We start from the raw sequence: 19,492 nt of genomic DNA, 5'->3' as shown, positions 1-19,492 counted from the left end.
ATTTCACTGGCTAAGACTTTAGTACGATGTTGAGAGAAGTGGTGATAGTGAACATCCTTGTGTTGTTCCCAACCTCAGGGGGAAACTGTTCAGTATTTCAAAATTATGAGTTAGCTGTAGATATTTTTGTAAATGCCTTTTATCAGATTAAAGAAATTTCTTTGTTTTCCTAGTTTGCTGACAGTTTTTATTATGCATAGGTATTGAATTTTGTCAAATGCTTTTTCTGCATCTATTGAGACAATCATGTGATTTTTCTTTAATCTATTAATATGGTTCATCACATTGATTTTTTTTAAGTTCAGTTGGTATCTGTCACCATACCTAGTTACAAAAAAAGTTTTTTCATGTAGTGAGAACTTTCAAGATCCACTCTCCTAGCTACTTTCAAATGCACAATACAGTATTGTTAACTCTAGACATCGTGCTATATTCATTACATTCCCATATATAACTGGGAATTTGTACCTTTTCACCCCCTTCACCCATTTCGCCCACCCCCAACCCCCTGCCTCAGGCAGCCACCAGTCTGTTCTTTATATCCATGAGCTCAATTTTTTTGTTTTGGTTTGGGTTGGTTTTTGTGTTTTTTTTTAGATTCCACATTTAAGGGAGATAATATGGTATTTATCTTTTTCTGTCTGGCTTATTTCACTTTACATAATGCCTTCAGGGCCTAACCATGTTGTTACAAATGGCAAGGTATCATTCTTTTTTACGGCTGAATAATTTACTTATGTGTGTGTGTGTACATATATACAAAATCACATTTTCCTTATCCATTCATCCATCGATGGACATTTAGGTTGTTTCCATGTCTTGGCTATTGTAAATGATGCTGCAGTGAACATAAGGGTGCATTTTATTTTCTTTGGGTAGGTACCAGGAAGTGGAACTTCTGGATCATATTGTAGTTCTGTTTTCAGTTTTTTTGATGAACCTCCATACTGTTTTCCATAATAGCTGCACCAATTTACATTCCCACCAACAGTGCACAACAGTTCCCTTTTCTCCACATCCTCGCCAACACTTGTTATTTCTTTTCTTTTTGATAGCAGCCATTCTAACAGGTGTGAGGTAATATCTCATTGTGGTTTTGATTTGCTTCTCCTTGATGATTAGTGATGTTGAGCATATTTTCATGTACCTGTCGGCCATTTGCATGTCTTCTTTGGAAAGATGTCTATTCATATCGTCTTAATTGTTTGTTTTTTTGCTATTGAGTTTTCTGAGTTTTTTAAAAACATATTTTTGGATAGTAACCCCTTGTCCAGATATAGAATTTAAAAATATGTTCTCCCATTCAGTAGGTTGTCTTTTCATTTTGTTGATGGTTCCCTTTGCTGTGCAAAAGCTTTTTAGTTTGATATAATCCCACCTGTTTATTTTATACCAATTTTTGAATGTTGAACCAGCCTTGCATTCTCAGGATAAACCCCACTTGGTCATGATTTAACTTGCTGATTGATATTTTGTCAAGGATTTTAAAATCTATGTTCAGGAGATATGTGGGTATATTATTTTCTTTTGTTATAATGTTCTTGTCAGGATTTACAATCAAAGTTATGTTTGCCTCATAAAATGCGTTTGGAGAAATATTCACTGTTTTTCTGTTGCTTGGGAAAGTTTGTATAAGATTGAGATTATATCTTCCTTAAATTTTGGAAGAATTCACCATGAAGCCATCTGAGCTTGGGCTTTCCTTTGTGGGAAGAGGTTGGAATTATTGAAATTCAGAAGCTTGGAAGAGAAGCCCTTTAGAGCTTGGCTGCTGGTGTCTCTGAGCTCAGAGGGGCCTCATGGAGCTGAGACCCCAAATCTCTGCAAGGAGGAGACTGACTGGCTGGTGCTGGTATCCCTGAAGCTGGTTTATAAAGGTTGGAAAACTGCAAACTGGATTCAGCTGCTGCTGGGGAGAGACTTGCTGAAGCTGAGATGAAGTGACATTACTCCAGCGACATTCATATCACAAGCAGTTGGGAAACCCATGGGAAGCAGACTGGTGGAAGCAAGCCTCTTCTTCCTCTTCCAGCTTTGCAGTCTCCCTCTAGCCCCAACCCCTATTGTCAGAGTCTAACAGGAAAGCAGCTGGCAAAGCAGAAAAATGGTTTTCAGAACCCCAGCTCCAACATCCCAAAGCAGAATAGAGCAGGGTGGGTTTGGAAGTAAAAAATAATAGCTTAATAATTGGCACAATTATGTTATTCAGATTTTCCCCAAGATTATTTTTGTGTCTACTTGGTTTGCTAACTTTGGAAACAGGTATATTAAAGTCTCTTACCACTATTTTGGGTTTGTCAGTATCTCCTATGTTTCTGGCGCTTTTTATTATTAAATTGGTTCAGTCCCATTATGAGGATCATGACTATTACCTAGTACATTGTATCTTTTAATCACTGTAAAATACTCCACCTTATCTTAATACTTTTGGCCTCAGCCTGGGCCTCCATTTTGTTTGATATGAACACTTATTTTGGAATATCTCAGAAACAATATAACCCTCCTATTTTCCCCAATATGGGTCTTTTTCTTTTAATAGAAGAATTTAACTCACTCACATTGTGATTATTGATGTTTTGATTTATTTCTATCATCAGTAGTGTATATTTTCTTTTTTTAAATGTTTAATATATAATCTTTTTTTCCCTTTTTTAAATTAAAATATAGTTGATTTACAATATTATATTAGTTTCAGGTGTACATCAGAATGATTCGGTTATACATATATATGTATATATCTATATTCTTTTTTCCCGATTATTTTCCATTTTAGTTTATTACAAGATAGTGAAAATAGTTTCCTGTGTTATACAGTAAATCCTTGTTGTTTATCTACTTTATATATAGTGGTATGCATCTGTTAATCCCATACTCCCAATTATGCCTCTCCCTTCTTCCCCTTTGGTAACCATGAGTTTGTTTTCTATATCTTTGTGTCTGTTTCTGCTTTGTAAATAAGTTCATTTGTACTATTTTTTAGGTTCCACATATGAGTGATATCATATATTTGTCTTTCTCTGTCTAACTTCCTTCACTTAGTATAATCTGTAGGTCCATGCGTGTTGCTGCAAATGTCATTATTTCATTCTTTTATATGGCTGAGTAGTATTCTGTTTGTGTGTATCACATCTTCTTTATCCATTCATCTGTTTATGGACACTTAGGTTGCTTCCATGTCATGGCTATTGTAAATAGTGCTGCTGTGAACACTGAGGGTGCATGTTTCACTTTGAATTAGAGTTTTCATCTTTTCTGGATATATGCCCAAGAGTGGGATTGCTGGATCATATGGTAACTCCATTTTTAGTTTTTTAAGGAACCTCCATACTGTTTTCCATAGTGGCTGCACCAATTTACATTCCCACCAACAGTGTACAAGGGTTCCCTTTTCTCCACACCTGCTCCAGCATTTATTATTTGTAGACTTTTAGATGATGGCCATTCTGATTGGTGTGAGGTGATACCTCATTGTAGTTTTGATTTGCATTTCTCTAATAATTAGTGATGTTGAACATCTTTTCATGTGCCTGTTGGCCACCTGTATGTCCTCTGCTTTTTCATTTTTCTTGTATATCTCAGACTCTATGAATTTAGGAGAAACAGTTATCTACTGTGGTCTTCAAGGGCTGTTTTCATGTGGGAGCATACCTGTGTAGCCTGCTTGTGTCCAGTATTTTTGGTACGAGGGCTGTGTTTAGTATGGATGCCTGCCACGTCTTTCCTAAAGGTCTGCTGGCCTTTGTCCCCTTGATAGAGGGGGTGCGTTTGGTGTTGTGGTGACCAGAGCCTGCACTGGATATTAGGCGGGGCCTCCTCTGTGCTCTTTGGTTGTCTCAGCCCTGTTGGGGGCAGGGTCTGCTCCCCAGCTGTTCGAGTAGAAGCCCCCAGATCCGGTTCTAAGCTGTGGTGTGAGGTAAGCAGGACTGGAGTGCTCCTACTGGGAAAAGAGCCACTGAGTGTTCTTCCCTAGGAGCTGTCTGCCAGAACGTGTGATTCTATGATGCCACCAGCCACCCGGTGTGAGTGCCCACAGAGATCACTGTTGCTGGCATTGTCCTGGGTGGTCGCCTCTGCTTAGGAGCTCCGGTATTCAGCTCAGAGGTTCCTTAGGCATGCATGTGCTCTCACAAAGCCGCTGGCGCATAAACCTGCAGGAGCTGTGTCCCCTAAGCCCACAGATAGTCAGCTCAGATAGCCTTCAGGCCTGTGTGTGCAGTCCTGGCCCCCAAATCCGCCAGTGAGAACCCACCAGAGCTGCATCCCGGGCACCAGCAGTGGGATTGCTGGTAATCAGCTCAGACATCCCTCAGGCGTGCATCTGCCCGTGGGCCCACCAAGTGCACAGAACCTGCGGCGACCAGAGCCACACCTGCTGTGAGCACGCTGACAATAAGGCTGCTGTGGTGGACCCATGCCCCTCCTTTCCCGTGTTGACAGTGGGGCTCCTCTGCTGGACTCACGCTCTGTCCTGCATGTGCCCCCAGTTGCGGGCTGGGCCACGCTCCAGGTGCTTCGGGCTGTCTCCGCACAGCCAAACCTAGCCCTTTCCCGGGGTCTGTTCTCTGAAGCCCAAGTTTCAGCACCCAATACGCACACACCAGCAGGCGCGTGTCTCGGGCTGGGAAATGCAGCAGCGTGGCCAGGACCACCTGTGCTGGTCAGTCTCTACACTGTGGGGCTGCAGGCCAGCTCCCACAGTCTCCTCTCAGGCCTCTGAATCTCCTTGTCTGTCCTGGCGGACCTCCCAACTGGTGAAGGAGGTTCCCAGGGTAAAGGAAGCTTTCCTCTTTCACAGCTCCCTCCCAAGCGTGCAGGTCCCATCCCAATTCCTCTTCTCCCTTTTCCCTTCCTCCTACCTGGTTACATGGGGATCTTTCTTGCAGCTTTGGTTGTATGAGATCTTCTGCCAGCTTTTAGTAGGTATTCTGTGAGAACTGTTGGGGGAGGAGGTGAGTTCCACGTCCCTCTGCTGCACCATCTTGATTTCCTTCTCCATATGTTTTCTATTTACCATGTTCTTTTCCTTCTTTTGTGCCTCCTGTGAGCACTGAATGAGTTTTCTTTTAATTCTACTTTTTCTCTAGTTGTTTAAAGTTATACATCTCATTTCCATTTCAATAGTTACCCTAGACCTTTTAATCCACATATTTAAACTCACCTTTGTCTATCAATACCTAGAATCAACCAAATTCAAGTGTTATTCTTTAATAAGAAAAAAATCTTAATATGTGTTTACCTACTCCACCCTACCCCATCACTTCCCATAAAGTAATAAACACTAATAATGATTTGAGTGGTTTTAATTTTTTTTAATTATGCATCAACAATTACACTGAGAGATTGAACTTTCAGTTTTACTTACTTCTGTACTCACCACGGCTGCTCAGATCTCAGATCTTCCTCCTTCTTACATTCCCTGTTGTGTGTCTGTGTATAATTTAGGAGCAGAGAGTTGATTTAATAATAAAACTCAGGTTATTAGCACTTTAACCATTAGTCTTTATAAAACTCCTCTTGCCCTATTTTATTTTTTCTCCTTCATTCTTAATCCCTACCCTCATTTCCCATTTTCATGTAAGTATCTGTTTTTTTTGCTGGGTATATTTTCCTGGATATATGGATGTATCTTGTAAAGTATATATTATTTTGTGTGTAATGTGTTTTTAGTTTATATAATGGTAATATGCTGTTGAGCTCATTCTGTTACTTAAGTTTTTTCACTCAGCACTGTTTTTTTTTTAAAACATCTTTATTGAAGTATAATTGCTTCACAATGGTGTATTAGTTTCTGCTTTATAACAAAGTGAATCAGCTACACATATACACACGTTCCCATATCTCCTCCCTCCCGCATCTCCCTCCCTCCCACCCTCCCCATCCCACCCCCCCAGGTGGTCACAAAGCACCGAGCTGATCTCCCTGTGCTATGTGGCTGCTTCCCACTAGCTATCTATTTTACATTTGGTAGTGTATATATGTCCATGACACTCTCTCACCCTGTCACATCTCACCCCTCCCCCTCCCCATATCCTCAAGTCCATTCTTTAGTAGGTCTGTGTCTTTATTCCCATCTTGCCACTAGGTTCTTCATGACCTTTTTTTTTTTCCTTAGATTCCATATATATGTGTTAGCATACTGTATTTGTTTTTCTCTTTCTGACTTACTTCACTCTGTATGACAGACTCTAACTCCATCCACCTCATTACAAACACCTCCATTTCATTTGTTTTTATGGCTGAGTAATATTCCATTGTATATATGTGCCACATCTTCTTTATCCATTCATCCAATGATGGACACTTAGGTTGCTTCCATGTCCTGGCTATTGTAAATAGAGCTGCAATGAACATTTTTGTACATGACTCTTTTTGAATTATGGTTTTCTCAGGGTATATGCCCAGTAGTGGGATTGCTGGGTCGTATGGTAGTTCTATTTTTAGTTTTTTAAGGAACCTCCGTACTGTTCTCCATAGTGGCTGTATCAATTTACAATCCCACCAACAGTGCAAGAGGGTTCCCTTTTCTCCACACCCTCTCCAGCATTTATTGTTTCTAGATTTTTTGATGATGGCCATTCTGACCGGTGTGAGATGATATCTCATTGTAGTTTTGATTTGCATTTCTCTAATGATTAATGATGTTGAGCATTCTTTCATGTGTCTGTTGGCCATCTGTATATCTTCTTTGGAGAAATGTCTATTTAGGTCTTCTGCCCATTTTTGGATTGGGTTGTTTGTTTTTTTGTTATTGAGCTGCATGAGCTGCTTGTAAATCTTGGAGATTAATCCTTTGTCAGTTGCTTCATTTGCAAATATTTTCTCCCATTCTGAGGGTTGTCTTTTGGTCTTGTTTATGGTTTCCTTTGCTGTGCAAAAGCTTTTAAGTTTCATTAGGTCCCATTTGTTTATTTGTGTTTTTATTTCCATTTCTCTAGGAGGTGGGTCAAAAAGGATCTTGCTGTGATTTATGTCATAGAGTGTTCTGCCTATGTTTTCCTCTAAGAGTTTGATAGTGTCTGGCTTTACACTTAGGTCTTTAATCCGTTTTGAGTTTATTTTTGTGTATGGTGTCAGGGAGTGTTCTAATTTCATACTTTTACATGTACCTGTCCAATTTTCCCAGCACCACTTATTGAAGAGGCTGTCTTTTCTCCACTGTATATGCTTGCCTCCTCTATCAAAGATAAGGTGACCATAGGTGCGTGGGTTTATCTCTGGGCTTTCTATCCTGTTCCATTGATCTATATTTCTGTTTTTGTGCCAGTAGCAAACTGTCTTGATTACTGTAGCTTTGTAATATAGTCTGAAGTCAGGGAGCCTGATTCCTCCAGCTCCATTTTTCGTTCTCAAGATTGCTTTGGCTATTCGGGTCTTTTGTGTCTCCATACAAATTGTGAAATTTTTTGTTCTAGTTCTGTGAAAAATGCCAGTGGTAGTTTGATAGGGATCGCATTGAATCTGTAGATTGCTTTGGGTAGTAGAGTCATTTTCACAATGTTGATTCTTCCAATCCAAGAACATGGTATATCTCTCCATCTATTTGTATCATCTTTAATTTCTTTCATCAGTGTCCTATAATTTTCTGCATACAGGTCTTTTGTCTCCTTAGGTAGGTTTATTCCTAGATATTTTATTCTTTTTGTTGCAATGGTAAATGGGAGGGTTTTCTTAATTTCACTTTCAGATTTTTCATCATTAGTATATAGGAATGCAAGAGATTTCTGTGCATTAATTTTGTATCCTGCTACTTTACCAAATTCACTGATTAGCTCTAGTAGTTTTCTGGTGGCAGTTTTAGGATTCTCTATGTATAGTATCATGTCATCTGCAAACAGTGACAGCTTTACTTCTTCTTTTCCAATTTGTATTCCTTTTATTTCTTTTTCTTCTCTGATTGCTGTGGCTAACACTTCCAAAACTATGTTGAATAATAGTGGTGAGAGTGGGCAACCTTGTCTTGTTCCTGATTTTAGTGGAAATGGTTTCAGTTTTTCACCATTGAGGACAATGTTGGCTGTGGGTTTGTCATATATGGCCTTTATTATGTTGAGGAAAGTTCCCTCTGTGCCTACTTTCTGCAGGGCTTTTATCATAAATGGGTGTTGAATTTTGTCGAAAGCTTTCTCTGCATCTATTGAGATGATCATATGGTTTTTCTCCTTCAATTTGTTAATATGGTGTATCACGTTGATTGATTTGCGTATATTGAAGAATCCTTGCATTCCTGGGATAAACCCCACTTGATCATGGTGTATGATCCTTTTAATGTGCTGTTGGATTCTGTTTGCTAGTATTTTGTTGAGGATTTTTACATCTATGTTCATGAGTGATATTGGCCTGTAGTTTTCTTTCTTTGTGACATCTTTGTCTGGTTTTGGTATCAGGGTGATGGTGGCCTTGTAGAATGAGTTGGGGAGTGTTCCTCCCTCTGAAATATTTTGGAAGAGTTTGAGAAGGATAGATGTTAGTTCTTCTCTAAATGTTTGACAGAATTCGCCTGTGAAGCCATCTGGTCCTGGGCTTTTGTTTGTTGGAAGATTTTTAATCACAGTTTCAATTTCAGTGCTTGTGATTGGTCTGTTCATATTTTCTATTTCTTCCTAGTTCAGTCTCGGTAGGTTGTGCATTTCTAAGAATCTGTCCATTTCTTCCAGGTTGTCCATTTTATTGGCATAGAGTTGCTTGTAATCTCTCATGATCGTTTGTATTTCTGCAGTGTCAGTGGTTACTTCTCCTTTTTCATTTCTAATTCTATTGATTTGAGTCTTCTCCCTTTTTCTCTTGATGAGTCTGGCTAATGGTTTATCAATTTTGTTTATCTTCTCAAAGAACCAGCTTTTAGTTTTATTGATCTTCGTTATTGTCTCCTTCATTTCTTTTTCATTTATTTCTGATCTGATCTTTATGATTTCTTTCCTTCTGCTAGCTTTGGGGATTTTTTGTTCTTCTTTCTCTAATTGCTTTAGGTGCAAGGTTAGGTTGTTTATTCGAGATGTTTCCTGTTTCTTGAGGTAGGCTTGTATTGCTATAAACTTCCCTCTTAGCACTGCTTTTGCTGCATCCCATAGGTTTTGGGTCGTCGTGTCTCCATTGTCATTTGTTTCTAGGTATTTTTTGATTTCCCCTTTGATTTCCTCAGTGATCACTTCGTTATTAAGTAGTGTATTGTGTAGCCTCCATGTGTTTGTATTTTTTATAGATTTTTTTCCTATAATTGATATCTAGTCTCATAGCGTTGTGGTCGGAAAAGATACTTGATACGATTTCAGTTTTCTTAAGTTTACCAAGGCTTGATTTGTGACCCAAGATATGATCTATCCTGGAGAATGTTCCATGAGCACTTGAGAAAAATGTGTATTCTGTTGTTTTTGGATGGAATGTCCTATAAATATCAATTAAGTCCATCTTGTTTAATGTATCATTTAAAGCTTGTGTTTCCTTATTTATTTTCATTTTGGATGATCTGTCCATTGGTGAAAGTGGGGTGTTAAAGTCCCCTACTATGATTGTGTTACTGTCGATTTCCCCTTTTATGGCTGTTAGTATTTGCCTTATGTATTGAGGTGCTCCAATGTTGGGTGCATAGATATTTACAATTGTTATACCTTCCTCTTGGATTGATCCCTTGATCATTATATAGTGTCCTTCTTTGTCTCTTGTAATAGTCTTTATTTTAAAGTCTATTTTTTCTGATATGAGAATTGCTACTCCAGCTTTCTTTTGATTTCCATTTGCATGGAATATCTTTTTCCATCCCCTCCCTTTCAGTCTGTATGTGTCTCTAGATCTGAAGTGGGTCTCTTGTAGACAGCATATATATGGGTCTTGCTTTTGTATCCATTCAGCCAGTCTGTGTCTTTTGGTGGGAGCATTTAATCCATTTACATTTAAGGTAATTATCGATATGTATGTTCCTATTCCCATTTTCTTAAGTATTTTGTGTTTGTTATTGTAGGTGTTTTCCTTCTCTTGTGTTTCTTGCCTAGAGAAGTTCCTTTAGGATTTGTTGTAAAGCTGGTTTGGTGGTGCTGAACTCTCTCAGCTTTTGCTTGTCTGTAAAGGTTTTAATTTCTCCATCAAATCTGAATGAGATCCTTGCTGGGTAGAGTAACCTTGGTTGTAGGTTTTTCTCCTTCATGACTTTAAGTATATCCTGCCACTCCCTTCTGGCTTGCAGAGTTTCTGCTGAAAGATCAGCTGTTAACCTTATGGGGATTCCCTTGTGTGTTATTTGTTGTTTTTCCCTTGCTGCTTTTAATATGTTTTCTTTATATTTAATTTTTGATAGTTTGATTAATATGTGTCTTGGTGTGTTTCTCCTTGGATTTATCCTGTATGGGACTCTCTGTGCTTCCAGGACTTGATTAACTATTTCCTTTCCCATATTAGGGAAGTTTTCAACTATAATCTCTTCAAATATTTTCTCAGTCCCTTTCTTTTTCTCTTCTTCTTCTGGGACCCCTATAATTCGAATGTTGGTGCGTTTAATATTGTCCCAGAGGTCTCTGAGACTGTCCTCAGTTCTTTTCATTCTTTTTTCTTTATTTTGTTCCGCAGCAGTGAATTCCACCATTCTGTCTTCCAGGTCACTTATCCGTTCTTCTGCCTCAGTTATTCTGCTATTGATCCCGTCTAGAGTATTTTTAATTTCATTTATTGTGTTTTTCAGCTTTGCTTGGTTCCTCTTTAGTTCTTCTACATCCTTGTTAAATGTTTCTTGCATTTTGTCTATTCTATTTCCAAGATTTTGGATCATCTTTACTATCATTATTATGAATTCTTTTTCAGGTAGACTGCCTATTTCCTCTTCATTTGTTAGGTCTGGTGTGTTTTGACCCTGCTCCTTCACCTGCTGTGTGGTTTTTTGTCTTCTCATTTTGCTTATCTTACTGTGTTTGGGGTCTCCTTTTCACAGGTTGCAGGTTCGTAGTTCCCGTTGTTTTTGGTATCTGTCCCCAGTGGCTAAGGTTGGTTCAGTGGGTTGTGTAGGCTTCCTGGTGGAGGGGACTAGTGCCTGTGTTCTGGTGGATGAGGTTGGATCTTGTCTTTCTGGTGGGCACGTCCACGTCTGGTGGTGTGTTTTGGGGTGTCTGTGGCCTTATTATGATTTTAGGCAGCCTCTCTGCTAATGGATGGGGCTGTGTTCCTGTCTTGCTAGTTGTTTGGCATAGGGTGTCCAGCACTGTAGCTTGCTGGTCGTTGAGTGAAGCTGGGTCTTGATGTTGAGATGGAGATCTCAGAGATTTTCGCCATTTGGTATTACGTGGAGCTGGGAGGTCTCTTGTGGACCAGTGTCCTGAATTTGGCTCTCCCACCTCAGAGGCACAGCCCTGATGCCTGGCTGGAGCACCAAGAGCCTTTCATCCACACGGCTCAGGATAAAAAGGAGAAAAAAATAGAAAAAAAAAAGAAAGAGGATAAAATAAAATAAAATAAAGCTATTATCATAAAAAATAAGAAAAAAAATTATTAAGAATAAATGTATTCAGAAAAATTTTTTTTTAATTTTTAAAAATAGATTTATTAATTTTTTATAGTAAAAAATAAGAAAAAATTATTAAGAAAAAAATTTATTAAGAAAAAAAATTTTTAATTTTTTAAAATAAAAAATATGAAAAAACTTATTAAAAATTTTTTTTAATTTCTAAAAATAGAAAATAAGGAAAAAATTATTAAGAAAACATTTATTAGGAAAAAAAAATTTTTTTAAGTAAAAAAAAAAACAAAAAACAAAAAAAAACATGGACGGACCTAACTCTAGGACTAATGGTGAAAGCAAAGCTATACAGACAAAATCTCACCCAGAAGCATACACATATACACTCACAAAAAAAGGAAAAGGGGAAAAATTAATATCTCCTGCTCCCAGAGTCCTCCTCCTCAATTTGGGATGATTCGTTGTCTATTCAGGTGTTCAACAGATGCAGGCACATCAGGTTGTTTGTGGGGCTTTAATCCGCTGCTCCTGAGGCTGCTGGGAGAGATTTCCCCTTCTCTTCTCTTTCGTACAGGTCCTGGGGTTCAGCTTTGGATTTGGACCCGCCTCTGCATGTAGGTCGCCTGAGGGCGTCTGTTCCCCGCCCAGACAGAACGGGGTTAAAGGAGCAGCTGCTTCAGGGGCTCTGGCTCACTCAGGACGGGAGGAGGGAGGGGCACGGATGCGGGACAAGCCTGCGGCGGCAGAGGCCAGCGTGACGTTGCAGCAGCCTGAGGTGCGCCGTGCGTTCTCCTGGCGAAGTTGTCCCTGGATCACGGGACCCTGGCAGTGGTGAGCTGCACAGGCTCCTGGGAGGGGCAGTGTGGAGAGTGACCTGTGCTCGCACACAGGCTTCTTGGTGGCGGCAGCAGCAGCCCTAGCGTCTCCTGCCCGTCTCTGGGGTCCGCGCTGATAACCGCGGCTCGCGCCCGTCTCTGGGGTCCGCGCTGTTAGCCGCGGCTTGCGCCCGCCTCTGGGGTCCGCGCTGATCGCCGCGGCTCGTGCCCGTCTCTGGAGTTCGTTTAGGCGGCGCTCTGAATCCCCTCTCCTTGCACTCCGCGAAACAAAGAGTCAAGAAAAAGTCTCTTGCCTCTTCGGCAGCTGCAGACTTTTTCCCGGACTCCCTCCCGGCTAGCACCGAAGCCCGAGCCTCAGCTCCCAGCCCCCGCCCGCCCCAGCGGCTGAGCAGACAAGCCTCTCAGGCTGGTGAGCGCTGCTCGGCGCCGAGCCTCCGTGCAGGAATCTCTCCGTTTTTCCCTCTGCGCCCCTGTTGCTGTGGGATCCGTGCTGATAGACGCGGCTTGTGCCCGTCTGTGGAGCTCGTTTAGGCGGCGCTCTGAATCCCCTCTCCTTGCGCGCCGCGAAACAAAGAGGCAAGAAAAATTCTCTTGCCTCTTCGGCAGCTGCAGACTTTTTCCCGGACTCCCTCCCGGCTAGCACCGAAGCCCGAGCCTCAGCTCCCAGCCCCCGCCCGCCCCGGCAGCTGAGCAGACAAGCCTCTCGGGCTGGTGAGTGCTACTCAGCACCGATCCTCCGTGCGGGAATCTCTCTGCTTTGCCCTCCGCACGCCTGTGGCTGCGCTCTCCTCCGTGACTCCGAAGCTTCTCCCCTCGGCCACCCGCAGTCTCTGCCCACGAAGGGGCTTCCTAGTGTGTGGAAACCTTTCCTCCTTCACAGCTCCCTCCCACTGTTGCAGGTCCCGTCCCTATTCTTTTGTCTCTGTTATTTCTTTTTTCTTTTGCCCTACCCAAGTACGTGGGGAGTTTCTTGCCTTTTGGGAGGTCTGACGTCTTCTGCCAGCGTTCAGTGGGTGTTCTGTAGGAGCAGTTCCACGTGTAGAATTATTTCTACTGTATCTGTGGGAAGGAAGGTGATCTCCGCGTCTTACTCTTCTGCCATCTTGCCCCTCCTCCTCAGCACTGTTTTTAAGATTGTTCTTATTGCTGTATGCCCATCCAGTTTTTTCCTTTTATCTAATGCATAATATTCCACACTATGCTCTAACCACACTTTAATTCATCTATTCCCTTGCTAATGGACACCTAGGTCACCTACCTTGTGTATGTTTCTTGCATATACCTCTGTGCCAGAGTTTTTCTGGAATATTTACCTAGGAGTGGTTTTGTTGGATCACAGAAATATGCATATGTAGTTTAAAGAAGTGCCACCTGATTGTTCTTCAAAATGGTGGCTCTAGTGTACACTCACACCAGTAGTACATCAGGGTTCCTGTTTCCTTACAACCTTGCCTGCACTTGATATTCCCCAACTTTTTAATTGTTCTAAGTTCTGTTATTTTGTAGGTATAAAGTGATATTTCATTGTTTTACTTTCAATTTTTCTAAATATTTGTGATGTTAAGTATTTCTTCATTTACTTAGCCATTTGGTTTTCAACTTTTATGAATTGCTATTTCATCTCCCTTGATAATTTTAATATTTTCAATTTCTTCTTTTATTCTGTCATCACCTGTCTGTTTACTTCATCTGTAATGGTAGAGATGACATTTTGAAGAGAAGTTCTTAATTTTGATTTAACTAAATGTATTAGTTTGGTAAGACTGCTGTAACAGAATACCATAGGCTGTTTGTTTTAAACAACAGATATTTATTTTCTCACGGTTCTGGAGGCTGGAAGTCCAAGATCAAGGTGTTGTCAGATTTGGTTTCTTTTGAGGGCTTTCTTCTTGGCTTATAGAAGGCTACCTTCTAGCTGTATCCTCATTTGGTCATCCCTCTGTCTGAATTGTCTATGTCCTAATCGCCTCTTCTTACAAGGAGACCTTTCATATTGAATTAGGGCTATCCTAATGACCTTATTAACCTTAATTACCTCCTTAAAGGCACTGTTTCCAAATACAGTCACATTCTGTGGTACTAGGGGTTAGGACTTCAACATATGAATTGGGGTGGGGGGGAACGACACAGTTCAGTCCATCACACCAAATCTATACAATTTTATCTTATGGTTTATGCCTTTGGGTTCTTGTTTGAGAAGTATCTCCCTTTCTCATAGTCACAAAGATAGTTTCCTATTCTGTATTGCTTTTCATTTTGCTGTTTGAATGATTCTTTCAAAGAGGGTTTACATAGAGTAGATTTTTCTCAGCCCATAAAATATCCAAAATTACCTTTATTTTGTTATCATACTTGAATGCTAGTTTGCTGAATAGAGAACTCTAGCCTTAAAATAATTTTTACTGAAAACTTTGAAGATATTACTCCATTGCCTTCTAAATCCATTGCTGCCAATGAGAAGTCTGACACCAATCTGATTCCCATCCCTTTGTAGGAAACCTATTTTTGCTTCCTGGAATCTCTTAAGATTTCCCTTTTTTCCTTTGGAAATTTGACTAAGATGCATCTGGGTGTGCAGTTCTTTTTTGTTTATCCTGTTAGATACTTTGTATTCTTTCCAAGATGGTTTCCGTCATCTTGGAAAAATTTTCTTTCTTACCCCTTTCCATTCTCCATTTTATGAATTAGCTCTTCAAATGGGTCTTTTCTTCTGTACAACACATTTATTAAATCTTTTATTTGATTATTATACTTTAAAATTACAAAATTATTAATAGTTTCTCTTCCATAATGACTGATTTTGTTCTAGAATGAAATAGCCTTTTGAATTCCTTAGAGGACACCAATTATTCTATTTAAAGTTTTTATTCTTTTGGTTAAATTTTGTTTTTTTCAGATGCTAGTTCTTCTTTTATATTTCATAACTTTCTTTCATATTGTTAATTTTCCTCAGACATTAGGAAGTGCTTGATTGTGTATCTTTCTCTTGAACAGTCTCCAGTCTGAAATTTAGAATACATGTTCTGGTTTCTGGAGTTGCTTCCTGTAATTTTGGGGAGGGCCAGGACATGAGTTTGGATAGAGTGCACCTCAGTTCATCTTTCTATATATGGGGGCTCTCTATCTGCCCAGAAGATCACTGCTTAGCACCTACACTTGTGACCACGGCCCATCTTTCAGCTAACTCCTACTTTGTTCCTTGCACAAACCTTTCCCAAATTCCTTTCAGACCCTTGTCATAGGAGTTGTTTATGCCATGTGATGTTCCACCCATACTATTGCTTATTTCATTTTAATGTAACCTTCTCAGCATAATATCATTAACATGTGGAAGGGATCCCATTAGTCAGGGCAAAGGTGAGCGAGCGGTCCCTGCACAGGATCCAGTCCCAGCAGAAGCTTTGCTTTATTAGGTTGAACTGAGCTCTTTATTGGCTCATCTTAGTCTGATGATCCCAAGAATGAAATCACTCTGCAGCCTCCTCCTTAGTTACTTATCTCTCCTGAATTCACTGTCTTAACACACTCTATTTGTACTAATATAACAAATAGTATTTTCAAATCCTCTGATAGACTATCTTTTATATACATTTTTCTCTTCTAAGACAGTTGGTTTGCCTTCTGACCAATACTGACTGCCCAATAGTTCTGAGGCTCAAAAGAGCGTGCATGTTGCAAAGTCAGGAAGAAGGTCATTGTGGCTGAAATATAGTGAGTGAGGGGCAGGGTAGCATGAGATAAGATTAGAGAAGTAGGCAGGGGCCAGATCAGGCAGGACCTCAAAAGCCTGGCCAAGGAGTTTGAATTTTTTTCTAAGCGCAAAGGGCTTATTACCTGAAACATGTCACAGCTGTTCCTCTTCCCAGTTAGCACTGAACCTCAGGACCAATGAGTACTCCCTCTAGGATGTACCCTGCTGCATACAATGGGTGGTAGACCCAGACCCTGGCCTCTCCGGGGGTCAGTTAGTGCTCTCACCAACCTTCATTCTGTTTCTCTTTTATTTCAGAGGTTGTGTTCTCATCTCATCCTGGATTTTCAACCTCAGAGGTAGGAACTGCCTACTTTATATTTGCATCCTTGAGTCAGAACATTAATTTTAATAAACAAAAGTAGGTTAATGGAGCCATGAGAGGCATTTACATATGTAACACTGAGGAGGCCCATTCACTGAACCGACCATGTTCCAGGCACTATGCTGGCCTCTGGAGATGCAGCAGCGGACTCAACAGACAGGTCCCAGCCCTCACACTGCCCACAGACTAGCTTCCACTGTTCTCAGATGCTGTTCAGTAGTAATGGTTGCTGCCTCAAGTGATCAAGCTGGCATTGAAGTGAGGCTGCCACCAGGATGAAGCCCAATAGCTCCCTAACAAGAGCCCCCGCCCCAAAGCTAGAGTGAAAAAGAAAAACAAAAATAAAACCCAAAGGTAGAGTGATCCTGGCCAAACACACCACCATCCGGGGTCTAATCCTTGGTGTCACAGGCCTAGACACTTGATTTTTGTCAGCACAGAAAATTGTCTTTTCTCTCAGGGTAGATGCTCACTAAGCAAGCTCACGAAGACTGACACGGTAACTGAAAATTTATTTATTTATTCATTTATTCATTCATTCATTCATTTATAGTAAGAAGTACCACTATACAGTTAGCCAACCTGCATCCTTGGGACGCAACTCAGTATACCTCCTCCCCACACATACAACTGGGTGAGAAATTATATCAATTGCTATATTATTGCCACTTAACAAACCAACACAATTGTTGACTTCAAACAATAGCAATTTATTATTTCTCACAATTATTTGGGTTGGTTAGGTGGTTCTATTGGTGTTTAGCCAGGGCACATGCCTGCAGCTGGCTGGTTAGCTGGGAGCTGGACTCATGGACAGCTGGCACGGCTTGGCATCCTTTGTTGTCTTTTCATCCTGGACTTCTTTACAGCCTGGTGGCATCAGGGTTCCAAGAGAGCAAGGCTCTGAAATTCAAACAATGGCATTTTCTGTTGATCAAAGCGAGTCATAAGGCCAGTATACTCCTGCAGTACAAGTCTGATGCTAGTCACCTGGAATTAGCATGTGTCCCACAAGTTAAGGGCACAGCCCCCAATAAGACTGCCCTCACTTTAGACACTAGCTGCAAGTTTGGGGGCCCCCAGGCTACTTGACCTACTGGCAATAAATTCTAAAGTTCCAGTGATCCCCTCAGGTTCAATAATTTGCTAGAACCACTCATAGAACTCAGGAGAGCACTATACTTACAATCACAGTTTGACTATAAAGGATACAAATCAGGACGAGCCAAATAAAAAGGCACATAATGAGGGCTGGGAGGGTTCGAAACGCAGAGCCTCTTTGCCCTCTTACTGTGGAATGAGAGTGTGTCACCCTCCCAGCACATCTGATGTGTTCACCAACCAGGAAGCTCACTTGAGCCTCAGTGTCCAGAGCTTTCATTGGCGTTTCATTACATAGCCACAATTGATCGAACCATTGGCCACATGATTGAACTCAGTTTCTAGCCCCTCTCCCTTCCCCAGAGGTCAGGCTGGCTCAACTCCAATCCTCTGATCACGTGGTTGTCTTTATAGTATGACCAGCCGCCATCCTAAGTCATCTCATTAGCGTGAACTCAGGTATGATCCAAGGGTCATGCATAACAAAGACATTCCTATCACTCAGGAGATTCCAGGGGTTTTAGAAGGTCAGTGCCAAGAACCCAGGACAAAGACCAGACATATTCTTTATTATACAGCAGCCAGTCTAGTTTCAAGGGATTAGAGATACAGACTCCACATCTGAACGGGAGGAGCAGCAAGGTCACACAAGGGCATGCATAAGGGATAGAGGGGCTTGTGGCCACAGAATTAGGTTGCTTAGTGCTCAGATCCCAACTGTGTGGCATCTGAGAATGTAGAGAGTGAGTTGAATGGCTGAAACTTTTAGCGGCCTCTCTATCAATGTCAGATACATCCCCCTCTAAGACAGGGCCCTTTCTGTCCCCAGCAGAGCCAGTCATGCCCTCAGATCAGGACATTCCTGCCACTGGACAGGGCTAGATAACCCCCAAGCCTGTCTGGCTTTTTCTTCTCTGTGCTCCAGTCTGACTTGCCCCCTTTGGCTCACACAGCCTCGCTCCAGGTAGGGAATTGCACAGTTGAGGAGATACCTTACCAGACTGCCACCACATTCCACTCAGCCTCTTGGAGATTGCATTCAGATTTTCTTGAGAGGAGAGTTCCCAAGCACCATCACTGGTTTCTGTTTTACTGTCACTCATGACTCATCCGTCTCACTTGTGGCTGTACAAGTTGGACCCCAGGAGGGGACAAAAATACTTGGCCAATAGTAGGTGCTCCAGGGACTTCCCCAGTGGTCCAGTGGTTAAGACTCTGCCTTCCAGTGCAGGAGGTGTGGGTTCAATCCCTGGTCGGGGAACTAAGATCCCACATGCCGTGGGGTGCAGCCAAAAACTTAAAAATAAATAAATAAATAAATAAATAAATAAAAAGGGATTGCTGTAAAAAAAAAAAAAAAAAAAAGTAGGTGCTCCACAAATGGTCATTGAACGAGCAAAGGAAATTTAAGTGACTTGCTCGAGACTACACAGCAATTAATGGAGCTTCGATGAATCTAGTTCATCTGAACCCAGTCGTTAGCCCAGCATCTGCCCTGTGATGTCCTTTGGCTCCATCTAACTCAAGGAATCAGTGAGTGAACTGAGTTTGGCATGGTTAATCCAGCGACTTCCATTTTCTACTTGATCAAACATGTTGACCCTAAGGCAGGCTGAGTTGTGCTGAGAGACCATGACGCTGCAAGTGAGCTAGATGCACTGGCCACACCCAGGCCCCACAGCCTGCCTGAAATCGTCCAGGACTTAGCTGTTGTTTTATCTCAGAACGAAGAGCCTCCACTGTAGGATGTGGACTAGCCCGTCAGAGCAGGTGTTCAAGGCTCAGGTCACTCCTGCTCCGTCTCCTCACTAGGAAAAGTCCCCTTAACAATGCAAGCCCTGCCCTTTCACCTTCTGGAGAAACTTTAACCCAACTGTATAGAGGGGCAAGTTCAGGATAAGCCGCTGTAGGGCAGAAAGTGGGAGGTGAGAGCAAAGAGCCTCAGCAGCGGTACACTGCTGTATTGTACGTTGGCTTCGGAGAACTTGAAACTGGAACTTTGGGTGCCAGAGAACTAGCTCACCATGTGACATAGGAAGCTT

At 41.4% G+C, this 19,492-nt stretch overlaps 1 protein-coding gene across 24 annotated transcripts in view; it reads left to right on the top strand.

Moving 5' to 3' along the window:
* XRRA1 (X-ray radiation resistance associated 1) overlaps positions 1-19,492 on the top strand; it is an 88,486-nt gene that overhangs the window by 41,530 nt on the left and 27,464 nt on the right. For 23 of the 24 annotated variants that reach the window (XM_057553038.1, XM_057553034.1, XM_007173737.3 and 20 more), the window contains one exon: positions 16,283-16,323. The exons of the other annotated variant lie outside the window; for it this stretch is intronic. In XM_057553038.1, the coding sequence (XP_057409021.1) occupies positions 16,283-16,323 (41 nt within the window). The remainder of the gene's footprint in view (positions 1-16,282; positions 16,324-19,492) is intronic. 24 annotated transcript variants of the gene reach the window in all.

Source organism: Balaenoptera acutorostrata, chromosome 9 (genome assembly GCF_949987535.1).
Source record: "Balaenoptera acutorostrata chromosome 9, mBalAcu1.1, whole genome shotgun sequence".
In the NCBI taxonomy this organism is placed as follows: domain Eukaryota; kingdom Metazoa; phylum Chordata; class Mammalia; order Artiodactyla; family Balaenopteridae; genus Balaenoptera; species Balaenoptera acutorostrata.
Note: the sequence above shows the minus strand (reverse complement) of the source record. Positions and strands in the feature narration are given on the sequence as shown.